This window comes from Nuphar pumila, chromosome 10, assembly GCF_984573655.1.
Source record: "Nuphar pumila chromosome 10, dmNupPumi1.hap1.1, whole genome shotgun sequence".
Taxonomy (NCBI): domain Eukaryota; kingdom Viridiplantae; phylum Streptophyta; class Magnoliopsida; order Nymphaeales; family Nymphaeaceae; genus Nuphar; species Nuphar pumila.
In genome coordinates, this window is record NC_143258.1 from 80,777,549 (window position 1) to 80,789,857 (window position 12,309).

Below are 12,309 nucleotides of genomic sequence, written 5' to 3' on the forward strand. Positions count from 1 at the left end.
GTTTAAAAGTTCAGCGTTTCATATTCAAATCCTGATGATGGGTGTTTTAAGAGAAATCTCAATCGTATTTAAATTAGAGATATATTAAGGATTTTCTTTCATTTTTATCAAGAGGAATTGCAATTTAATTTTCTTTCTTATAATCTACCATGTTCTAGCTTTATGAGATACCTGAGCAATTATCAAATTAGCTTTTCAAATTTTTTTCCTTGAAATTTATTGATATATGCATGCGAATCTAAAAATACAGGTCTCTTTTTTATTCTGGATTCTAGATCTCTTATTATCGAATGTTTACCAAATTTATATGTTATATCTTATCTCTTTGGATGTTTGATCTTCAATTTTATGATAAACAAGAGTTTAGCTGATTAAGTTTTAGATAGTTTGTTGGTAGGTATAGTTCTTTAAATATGTAAACTAATTGTTATATGTTCTTCGCAGGCTCTCTTTGGTCGTTTGATGCATTTTTCAAATCTCTTGCCATTTGTTTTTCCATGAGATGAGCTCACGTGGAGTCATCATGGGCGAAATGTCGATGTCTGGACCACTTAATAAACTTGTTAGACCTGGTAACTTGCTAAATGTATGTAATTTGTTGCAAGTGTTTTGATGTTGCTATGTGCTCAGAGGCATGTTTATTACAGGGCTAGTACTGTGAGCATGCCTTGGTGTCTCTGTCACCTCATGACATTCTGACACTAGTAAGGTAGAACTAGTACCTATAACTAGAAGAGATGCTCCACTGATTTTGGTTGGAGAGAGAGAGTAGAATTTGGATTTAAGGACCACAGCCTTGCACCTCCATCCTTCATGTTTTATGTGTTAAGGGAATGGAATCCATCATGAGAGTATGTGATCAACCAGGTTTCACATTGATAACAGTTGGATATCAATCAAATCTGCCAATGATGTGTATATATTGCTGTTGAGGGCATTAGAAAAAAAGGCCATATTTCACTAGGTTGCCAATCTCGATTTGAACCAAACTTTGGTCTAGAGTCTAGTAGAGTAGCATGCACATTAGTCTCTGTGTGTGTGTGCATGCATATGTATGTCTGTTCATATGCATGCAGTTGTGTTATTGATCTTGTGATGGTATCAGTAAGGGTTTTTCTTTGGGATAATTTATAAATAATTTGTTTTACATGCGAACATATCTGGAAATTTTTTAAAAATCAAATATAAAAAATTTAGAAAAGAATTTCTTTAAAATTAAAAATATTGTGCTTTGACCAATATCGGACATCATCATAATAAATTTATTTTGCTGATTTAACCTTATTGTGATATTTTCACATTTTTATTTTTGAATTTTTTTAAAAAGGCTACATAGAAAATATCATTATATTTGGTGACTATGGCATGCATATATGCGCAGGTGTGTGTGTGTGTGTGTGTGTGGCTGTCGATTTGTTAAAAAGAGGACCTTATGCAATTATGTTTTCTAATAACTTGACAACCAAATGGCACACCAGAGTTCCTCAGTTTGGGAAGTAGTCAGGATTCCTTTAATCTAGATAAATTCAGCTGCATTGATGGTTCATGGGGTTAAAATTTGCATTCCTTCTTACCCTTGAAGCTATATAAATATTGTCAACCAACTAATTCCTTATGTAATGATTCCTATTTTTGTTGTGTTTTTCGGGATTACATGTGTTGCTGATGGAATAGAATCTTTGTAAACCAGAAATCCCAATATTTTGAGCTACCATAATGCATTCCTGCAGATTTTCTATTTTCTTTTTGGTGCATCCCAAAATCATTGAAACTATAAATTTGAGTCACAGATTTGAAGTTGAGAAATGGGTCTACATTCAGGAAAGTAGCTTTTTGTGTAAATCTATGCATGTCTGATAACCAGGAACTGCATTTTTTGGCTAGATTTAGAGGTGGCAACTTCTACTTGTGTTCCTTGATGAGAACAGCCAATATATTACATATGGCATATGCATATTCTGGAATTGGGAGTTTAAAATCACATGTAAATATTCCTGTTGAGAATACATTCGAAACTATCATATGTTTTCTAATTTTTTGGGGATGGAAATTTTGGGCTTGATACATGGAACAAAATTATTAGTGGCATGAAGGGGAAAAAGAGAGGAAGAAAAACAGTGTCGTGAAGTTCCTCTTATAATATGCAGATGCATCCACAGCTCTTGACTTGGTACTAATTTAATTAATCTGTCACATATCTGAATAATATTATTGTTACAAAAAATATTATATCTAGCCATAAAATGTACATTTGTTCTTTTACTGCTTCCAGAAATATTACTAATACACACCTTGTGCAGTGGTCTGTGCACATTGTTGTTCACTTCTTAAGTTAAACATTGTAATTTGGTACAATGTGCATAGATGCCAAAAACATGGATTATATGTTTTCTGGAAGAGTTCATTGTTTAATTGCTTTTATCACATAGTTGCAAAAGCAAACATGCCAGATATTTTAGACAGATGATGAAGTCTCCTTATTGCAGAAAAGAAAATCCTTATCACAAGTACATATGTAACTCCACATACTTTCCTGACACATGGGTAGAGAATTTAATATCACCAGTGCAAAAACCGTGTACATAACAGAATCAAGGATATGCCATGCTCTTCTTTTATCTAGTAAATACATCACAAACAGAAGTCTGAATTTGTTTCGCCAATTTCACTGGTCATCTGAGCTCTAATGGTTGCATTTTTAAATTTCTTTTTGAGAATAACAAATCTATCATGTATGTTATGCATGTAGCAGTTGTTTAAGTCTACTTGTGCAGCTCCAGTGAGTCGTAATAGATAAAAGTTTCACACTTATATTTTTTTATATCATGGATAAGGAGCAAGAACTGGCTCTGATATAGTTAACATTCAAGTCACTGTTGGTGCCTTTGTTCTGTATAATCCATATTTTTCCAAGAATATTTAATGAGTTTGTGATGCGCAGAAATTTTTAATGTCTGCCAGTTTGATATGTACACAATTTTTAAGTTCTCTATGCTTTCTTGGTTCATAGTTCTTGAAGAGTCCTTCAATGATGAAAGGCGAGAGAGAAGATCAGATGTTGAAAACTTGGAGGATGAGAGGAAGACTAGGATTGGATCTTTTACGAAGAGAGCAATTAATGCATCTGCAAAGTTCAGACAGTCTTTGACAAAAAGGAGTAGGAGAAGCAGTAGAGTCCATTCTATTTCCATTGAAGATGTGCATGATGCAGAGGAGGCTCAGGCTGTTGATGCCTTCCGCCAGGCACTTATCCTAGAGGAACTATTACCCTCAAAGCATGATGATTATCATATGATGTTGAGGTAAAAATCCCCACATGTTCTATTTTCCTGGTAGAGAAAGGAAATCTCTTTCACTTGAACTTTCAGGTCAGGACTATTCCAATGGACCTTGATGATTATTACAGCAATAAAAGCAGTTTTTCTATATCAGATATTGATAGTCCACATCTATAATCTTATCATGGTTCATTCTTTCCCTATACAAGTCACATTGTGTGTGTGTGTAGTATGTTCATATGTATGTATGTAATATAATACATAGACACATAAAGATCACATGCATATTTTTCCTAGATTACTTTCAAGATGGATACTTGATACAGGTTGTTATTTCTGTTCTCTGTTAATTGTATGCAAATACAATGCTCTCATGATGCAGATTCCTAAAAGCAAGGAAATTTGACATTGAAAAAACAAAACAAATGTGGGCTGATATGCTCCAATGGAGGAAGGAATTTGGTACCGACACAATTATGGAGGTAATATTGGTTCCTTGAAAATCAAGTTTGTTCTCTCCTTTTCTTTCTCTTGTGTGTCGCTTATAATTGGTATTATTAGTGGAGGACTTAACCAATGGATGTTTTATCCCTTTCTTGTTGTTTAACTAGTCACATGATAGCTTTGACCTCTTGAACTCAATAATATGGCTTCAATTAAATGTGTGGACATCTATTTAGATAGTGTATTTTAATATTCCTGTGTTGTGGACTGTTTTTGCTTCCAAGTGCTCTTTTGTTTCTTGAGGCCATTTCGTATCTATATCTTCTTGGCCTTTCACGTTTTAGATTTTTTTTGGGTCTAAGACTCTAAATACATTCATTTCTTAAGGCCATTTGGTATCTATATCTTCTTGATAGTCACATGATAGTTTTGTCCTCTTGAACTCAATAATATGGCTTCCATTAAACGTGTGGACATTTATTTACATAGTGTATTTTAATATTCCTGTGTTGTGGATTTTTTTTGCTTCCAAGTGCTCTTTTGTTTCTTGAAATCATTTGGTATATGTATCTTCTTGGCCTTTCATGTTTTAGATTTCTTTTGGGGTCTAAATGCATTTTTATTTCTTGAGGCCATTTGGTATCTATATCTTCTTGGTCTTTCAGGTCTTTTTTGTATTTGTACATAGTGCTGGAATATTCATTTGGATGCATTAATACAAGATGTAATTTGATATTCTATTGCGATGTTGTACTGAACATATCTCCATAACATACTGGTATGGTCTAAGATATGGGAAAATCATTCTTGTATTGTAAGATTAAATAAAGTATAATATACATATAAAATAATGGAAGAAATTTAAGCAAAAAATGACATACAAAAAAAGTGATATAAAGCAAAAAGAAATATGCATAAAAAACTATGGAGGTGACAATACAGCATAATAAATCTATAATATATGACAAATAACATGTGAATTGTGATATTAAGAATAAAACTAATAATTGTAATCCATTAACAATGATTTAGGAAAATTGGTAAAAGAACAACAATTTTGTTAGATATCAGGAATGTAAGCAAAATTACAATCTAGCAATAAGATGGAAATAAAGCATCAACCATCATGACATCAAATATCAGATTTAATAGTATAATAAATGAAGGAGGAAATTCATCTTTTCCTTTTTTTTGGCGAATAGGGTCTTTAGGGCCCTGATGGCAGCGAGTTGGTGAAATTGACACATTTCACTCATTTTTCTCATGAAGGTTATTCTAATTTATAAACATCCCCTACCTCAATTTACACAGCTACATGTGTCCGGTGCAGTGATATAGTTAACAATCTCCTCTTTTAGCAGCAATACTATTCATCTTGTTCTCTCTTGCTCCTTTTTCATTGTTGAAAGCAAGATTCCTTGGAATAGGCACCATGATGTCATTTAATAGTTACAGTTTCAAATGAATAAACTGCTTAAGCAAGTTTATGGAAACTTGGCTTACTAAGGAAGATTGCTTCTGATTTATGCAGAAAGGTAAACCTCCCAACTGAAGAACATCATGTGATATGTACTCTACAAACTGAATTTCTAATGTTTAGGGGCCTCGGCAATCCCGGCTCCTAGAGAACAAAAAAGGGAAAAAACAAAGAAAAACATAGTAACCTTAAGTAATTTATTTTTTAAATCATGACTCATTCAATGATACCTTTGAACAAATGTTAGATTCTAGTGTATATTGGTGCAATACGTCTCATGTCATTTTCATTGTTTACAGCCTTGTATTCAAATTAAAAAAAAATTAGGGTTATAGTTTGTTGCACTTATTGCATAGGCATATTTTCTTTGATGCTTGACCAGAATTCTAGAGGCATTTTCTTCTGCTATCATATTTCCTTTTGACTTTCTGATTCCTACTCTTTTTATAGGATTTTGACTTCAAGGAAATTGATGAAGTTCGCAAGTACTATCCCCAAGGTCATCATGGGGTTGATAAGGAAGGGAGGCCTGTTTACATAGAGCAACTGGGAAAAGTTGATCCTAGTAAATTGATGCAAGTAACAGACATGGAGCGGTATGTGAAGTATCATGTTCAGGAGTTTGAGAAGACCTTTGCCATCAAGTTCCCAGCATGCACCATTGCAGCGAAAAGGCACATTGATTCGAGCACAACAATCCTGGATGTTCAGGGTGTGGTACGTGGCTGTCACTTTTTATCAATCCTTAGAAATGTTTACCTACTTGCTGTGATCTTTCGAGTTCTTATTTCTATTGGGAAACTGTGACTCTTATTTCTCAGGGTCTTAAAAATTTCAACAAGGCAGCAAGGGATCTAATTGCGAGGCTCCAGAAAACTGATGGTGATAACTACCCTGAGGTATTTCTTTTTAATTATTTTCTGAATTGTAGTACAGAAATTAATTTTTTGGCTTGAACTGAGACTTCTTGGATTTGATTTTGCACTTCTTTTCATGTTGTTGCAGACCTTGTGTCGCATGTTCATCATTAATGCAGGTCCTGGATTCAGAATGCTCTGGAACACCATAAAGTCTTTTCTTGATCCCAAAACCACATCTAAGATCCATGTATGTAGAAATGTATTTTTGTATAACTGAGACATAATTATGTTATAGTGTCTAATAGATCTGTCCCTGATTATGAATTGTTTCATGTCAGGTTCTTGGAAACAAGTATCAGAGCAAGTTGCTTGAAATAATTGATGCCAGGTATGGTTTTAACAAATTTCCTATGAGAATTCCAGATTCTTTTCTGGGTTGGGGGCTTGGGGATCGAGATGGAAATATATTCAAAATCCAGTTATTTCAGTATTTATGTTTTCATACTGAGGGATTAATTTTTAATAATCTAAATAAATTTTGAGAACAAAGACCTTTATTTCTGAATACTATTTCATTTTTCCATTGCCTACTTAAATACATAAATTCTATTTCTTCAAAAGAGGGATTTTCTTCATGCTGTTGCTATTCTGTGCATGTGTCTTTCTGTGAATATGTCTGTCTGCATGGGTTTTGTTCTTCCTTTGTTCAATGACATGCAGGCCTGCTGATGTCAACATTTAAATCATTTAATTGACTGACCTTCAATCCTTTCACTTACACTGTTATGGAACTGGGATCATACTAGTGAATTGCCCGAGTTTCTGGGAGGGACCTGTACCTGTGCAGAATATGGTGGTTGCCTAAGTTCAGACAAAGGCCCATGGAAAGATCCTGAACTTTTGAAGGTTATGATTGCCTTACATGTATATAAATTTGAGAGTATTCTGATGACTGCATCAGTAAGAAAGTGATATAACTGATAAACAACTCATGGGATTCTTCTTGACTGTTCTTCTTTTTTGGCAGATGATTCAAAATGGAGAGGCTAAGTGTTCAAGGAAGATTACTGTTTCAGGCAGTGAAGAAAAGACCATTTCTGAAGCTGACATAGTGTGCCCTAAGGTTGTTACAGCTTGAGATTATCTTCTTTCTAATATGAATTTTCCTGAATTGTCATTTTCCTTTTTTAAGAGTGAATGAGTATTTGCATTTCCTAAGATTTTCACTGAAAACCATTTATTTCAATCCTTATCATCATAAGGGTCTTTATACCTGTGGTGGGGAGTCTGGGTTTAAAGCTGAAGACATGCAGGCTCCAGGAGCTCCAAGGGATTTTGTAGAGCATCCTCATCTGTCTCCCGTCCATGAAGCAGTAAGCAAGCATACTTCCTACCTATTCAGTTTTTTTTTTCACGGTAGCAACTTTTAACATATCTGATTTCTGGTTGCGTAACCGCAAAGACTAGCATACTACCATATTTCATCAACCGTCTGCCGCAAGTCTTTAAAAGTTGATATAAGATTTTATGCCGGTCAGAAAATAATATCTCCCCAGTGGAGGTCTGACCTTAGCGAAAATGATCAGAGAAAATGTGGACATAAATTTCAATAAGAACCATGGATGCTCTCTTTTATAGCAAGTAACATGGACATACCTGATTTGGTAGTTTCAAACCCTTGATCAACCTACATGCTCAGTGATGCTGCAGGTTAAACCTGGATCTGAAGCAAAAACCATGGGCCATGGCCACCAATATCGCAGATATTTTGGAAATGTCGTGATATTAACATTTTTTTGCAGCAGCTGGAAAAAACATGAAAATATTGCAATATTGTAAATAAAAAGCAAGCTATCCATGATTATCAAACATATGCAACTTGACTTAAACCTGACATTTGAATATGAGAACTAGAGTGTGAATAGAGTTTTTCATGGGTTTTTTGTTCCTTTGTTTTTCCTAAATCTGACGCTATTGATGTGATCTGCTTGGTTTTGAAGGGACCGGCTCTTGAATCATCTGATTGCGATGCATAAACAGAATTTTTTATGTCTTGAAAATTGATGACTCAGAATCTTTGTAAATACTCAAGCATCCATTTTTTATCAAAAAAACATGATTCAACAGTCGATTCTTAACATATGGACCATGCGGAACACATCTACAGGTTCAGATTTGCAAAAAAGATGTTGGAAATGCCTAGTTTACACTTTAGTTCTCATATTCTAGTGGCCCTATATATATATATTGCTACAGTCGTTTGTACATACAATCTAGTAGAAAACCCCATTTTCTTCAACCCTTTTGCATTTTTTCTGTGGATCTAACCTTATAGATGTGGTCTACATAGTTTGCTTAGTAGAAAATAGGTTTTAGATCACGTATTTGCAAAAGTAAGCAGGTTTTCCAAGGGCTTCAGAAGTAGCAGAAGTTGTAGGCTCCATAGAAGAAGAGGAAACACAATGGCTCACAATGTTCCTGATTTTCAAGGATCAAAAGATCATATTTTTACATTGAAAAGATATGATCCATGATGCTAGGAAACACATCTGTGAGGTCAGATTGAGTGGATGTAACTTGCATCTATGTTTTCTCAACTAGATTGTACATATTGTACACCCCATGTAGTTGGGATAAGGCTTGATGATAATGATTGTACATATTGTAGACATTAGCAAACATTTATCCATATGTGTGTGTGTGTGTGTCTTGAAAGAGATGGGAGAAGCATACGGCATGGCTATTGCCTATCACTGGAAGAAATTGAAAGTGCATGACACTTGATTTGCTTATTACATGGCATAACTAGTACTCCATTTGAACCCAGCCAGAAAAAAATGCACATATCTATATAATAATTCAGTTTTTAATCCTAAGACCTGATTTATTTTCTGAAAATATCTGAGTTGTTTTCTCTGGGCACTTATTTTGTTTTTTTGATACTTGAACTTCATGCTTCTTAAGTTATTCAAGGTGTTTTTTTTTCATCATTTTGCTGTAAAAAGTCTATAAATGCTGACGAACAAAAAGTGCATATGACTAAGATGATGTTTGATTTCTGAGAGAATTTCAGCATATGAAAACATTGTTTCTTTCTCATTATATGGAAATATACAGTATTTTTTGTTTTGTTTTTCAAAAGGTCTCTTCAGCCATTTTTCTGGCATTCTTCTTCCAGCCAAGAAATCGATATTCTCTGAATTTATTTTTCCCCTTTTAGATCTAGAATTCCTTAATCTTTGTTCTAATCATGTGAAACTTCATAGGTTGAGAAAGAGACTTCTCCAAAGTCTTATGAATGTCATGACATCCCAATGGTTGACAAGCCTGTAGTCAGCAATTGGATGAAAGACACACAAGATGGCAACCTTACACTCTCTAAGGGTAAGGAAGCATATATTTCTTGATTCTTAGATTGTATATAAGCAGGGACTTATGAAGTGATTTGGTTTTCACTCTAGCTGCATAGTTCAGGCACATTCTTAGATTGTATATAAGCAGGGACTTATGAAATGATTTGATTTTACATTGATCCATAGTTCAGGCACATTCCACTCTAGCTGCATTGCCTTCTGGACTTTATGAACTTTTTCCTTCGTTTGCACATAAATAGATAGATGACATAATTCAATAGATAGTATAAGATACTTCTAACATTGACAGTAACGAGTTTTAGTTCTTTATGGTAATATATTTTACATCAGGTTGAGCATAGGTCATTCATTCAATTTAACATGCTGGAAACTTTTGACGGTTAAAAAAAGAATGTGAGATTGGTTTTTCATGCCTTCAGGTTTGAAGTTACAGAAGTATAATTCTGTCTTGCATTTTACATTTGATTTTTGGTTGTTTTCTGACTATGACCCAGATTCTGCCAGCTGCTTTAAATTCATCTCTAACTTATGCTGGTGTGGACATATTTTAGTGTACTGGACTTGCATGCTGATATAAGTTAAACTGCTGAAAAGAAAATCAGAGCTTGCCCATAAGGCCACACTGATAAGAGTCTTGAAGATTATGTTGAATACTGGATAGTGTTTTTCTAGTTTGGCATTTTGGCTGAAAATCTCTCTTTGAGCGTTTTTGCTTCATTGAAGCCTGGAAAGTCTTTTATCTATGTGGGTTGTATATGGTTTGCTAGTACTGTCAACTTGACATCAATCCTTCTTTCATTACTGGATGAATTTTTGAAGAATCCCTTTATTTAAAGCTTTAGCTTTTTTTTTTTGAAGCATGTATGTCATTTTTCTGTAACAGTGTACCATATCATGAAAATTTTTCTTGATCGTCATTTACAGCTTTCTCCAAATTGTTTGGTAACAGGTGATTTTTCTCCAATGGACTGCAATGTGGCTCCCAATGGGATCAGCAGACACATTTTTTCTGGAGTCATGGCCTTTGTTATGGGCATTGCCACTGTTGTTCGTTTTACACGTACAATGCCAAAGAAGATCACAGAAGCTGCACTTGATTATGCTGATCCTACCTTTGGCATTGACTCGATGAAGAAGGGACGGGGAATGCCTTGTGCTCTACCAATGCCTGCTATTTCTGGCGCTGAGTATGCATCTGTTGTAAAACGCTTGGGTGAATTGGAAGAAAAGGTTATCACTCTCAGCAAACCTGCAGGGTTGTCATCTGAGAAAGAGGAACTCCTAAATGCTGCATTGAAACGTGTTGATGCCCTGGAAACTGAACTTGCGGAAACTAAGAAGGTGAGTGTGCTAGTTCTTGCACAAGAGTGATGATAAGACCCTAGATAAAGCAGGAGTGTTCTGCAGGTGTCAGATATTTTGTTCTTGCATGTGCTTGTCGTGTATCACCTTGCATAATTTTTACTTGCACTTCTTTTTTTTGGGTTCTTTAACTTCCATTTCATTGGCGTGTTTCATTCCTTCCAAATTTGATGTTTGGTTTCAGGTTCTTCAAGAAGCTCTTGTCCGACAGGAGGAGCTACTTGCATATGTGGAGAAGAAGAAGAAGAAAAAGAAGTTGAGGGTATGTTTGTTTACATGTTCTAGACCTGATAGTACATTGGTAGAACTTTAAGAAGACATATGCTCATAACGTTTTCAACTTTCCGAATAATGCATAATTCTCAGATGTTCCATTTAGTGGCTTCCTGCAGTCTTCCATTTAACTGTGATTTCCAAGTGATTGGACTATTATTGTTTATCAGATTATGTTCTTTATTTTTTAAAATTTTCTTGCTATCAAATATAAAGAAATGATGCAAGTTTTCTTTTCCTTTTGTGAAATATAATTAGCAGAGTAGCTTCACTTAATCATTCCACCTAATAAGTAAAAATTTAAAAGAAAATATTTTGGTGAAACATGATACATATAATTTTTTTTTCATTCTTTTTGTTGGATAATGTAATGAAGCTTACTTGTCTTCAAATGGTAATAAGTGAAACACAGAACTGCCTCAAAATCTTTGTTCAAATTGGTTAAAGCTTAAAAAACAAAGGTTGATATAATGTTATGTTTTTCCTTGTTCCCGTTTTTTTTCCTGGCTTTTTCATTGAAAATGAGCTCCCCATCTGGTTGTCTTGGTCAATTCTGTGTATCATGTGTCACGTCATGCTACTAACATTAATTTTTAATTCTTTTAAGAATTTATATGTTATATTTTTGGTCTTTATGGGTCGCACTAATCTTGAATGTTTTTATACATTCGTATTTGCAGAATCTGTACCTGTGGTAAGCTGTACATATTGCTTGTGAGATGAATAAGGCAGAATCGGGTGGCTTCTTGTTGTAACCCACTTTGTTGTTTTGACCTCTGCCATGACGTGTCATGTTGTAATTTTACAACTTTGAAAACAATTCGGTTTGTGATTCTCTCATCACCTTTAAACAGCTGACTTTGTGATTGTCTCGTGGCTTCTGACAAACATGAACGGAAATAAAACTTTCAAAATATATGTTGGATGTGTGATTCATATCTAATTTAAATGACATTGCATTGCTATTGTATCCTGTGTTCCTTCGCCATTGGCATCGTGTTCACAGTGAGATAATGCATGGAAGTGGTGTGGACTTTTTTTTTTCATGGAACCCTTTAAAAGTTATCTAATTTGGCACTTCGTAATTCACTTCATTTCTGGTCAGCTTTCTGCATGAATGCACACGACTCAAGCTATATATTGCTGATTGGCATAAAAATTTTATTGGTGAATTGGCCAGCATTGGCTGAATTCATATGGGCTGAAACCGAGTGAGTTGGATGATGGACCTGCTGACTTGG

The 12,309-nt window shown here is 34.6% G+C and overlaps 1 protein-coding gene across 1 annotated transcript; it reads left to right on the top strand.

Annotated features, from left to right (window-relative positions):
* Positions 1–289: 289 nt before the first annotated feature.
* Positions 290–12,036, top strand: LOC149827007 (phosphatidylinositol/phosphatidylcholine transfer protein SFH12-like). The gene is made up of 14 exons (XM_090018410.1): positions 290–572; positions 3,011–3,302; positions 3,661–3,760; positions 5,650–5,916; positions 6,021–6,098; positions 6,205–6,306; positions 6,398–6,447; positions 6,866–6,965; positions 7,087–7,185; positions 7,322–7,432; positions 9,326–9,443; positions 10,383–10,774; positions 10,980–11,057; positions 11,749–12,036. Exons 1-14 carry the CDS (start codon positions 503–505, stop codon positions 11,764–11,766), a joined length of 1,875 nt encoding a protein of 624 aa, XP_089874536.1. The 5' UTR covers positions 290–502; the 3' UTR covers positions 11,767–12,036.
* Positions 12,037–12,309: the final 273 nt, after the last annotated feature.

Excerpts from the sequence above, each read along its gene's own strand:
- LOC149827007 (XM_090018410.1), top strand. The coding sequence starts at position 503 with ATGAGCTCACGTGGAGTCATCATGGGCGAAATGTCGATGTCTGGACCA. Across the intron at positions 3,303-3,660 it reads GATTATCATATGATGTTGAG|ATTCCTAAAAGCAAGGAAAT; the intron begins GTAAAAATCCCC and ends CTCATGATGCAG. Across the intron at positions 5,917-6,020 it reads TCCTGGATGTTCAGGGTGTG|GGTCTTAAAAATTTCAACAA; the intron begins GTACGTGGCTGT and ends CTTATTTCTCAG.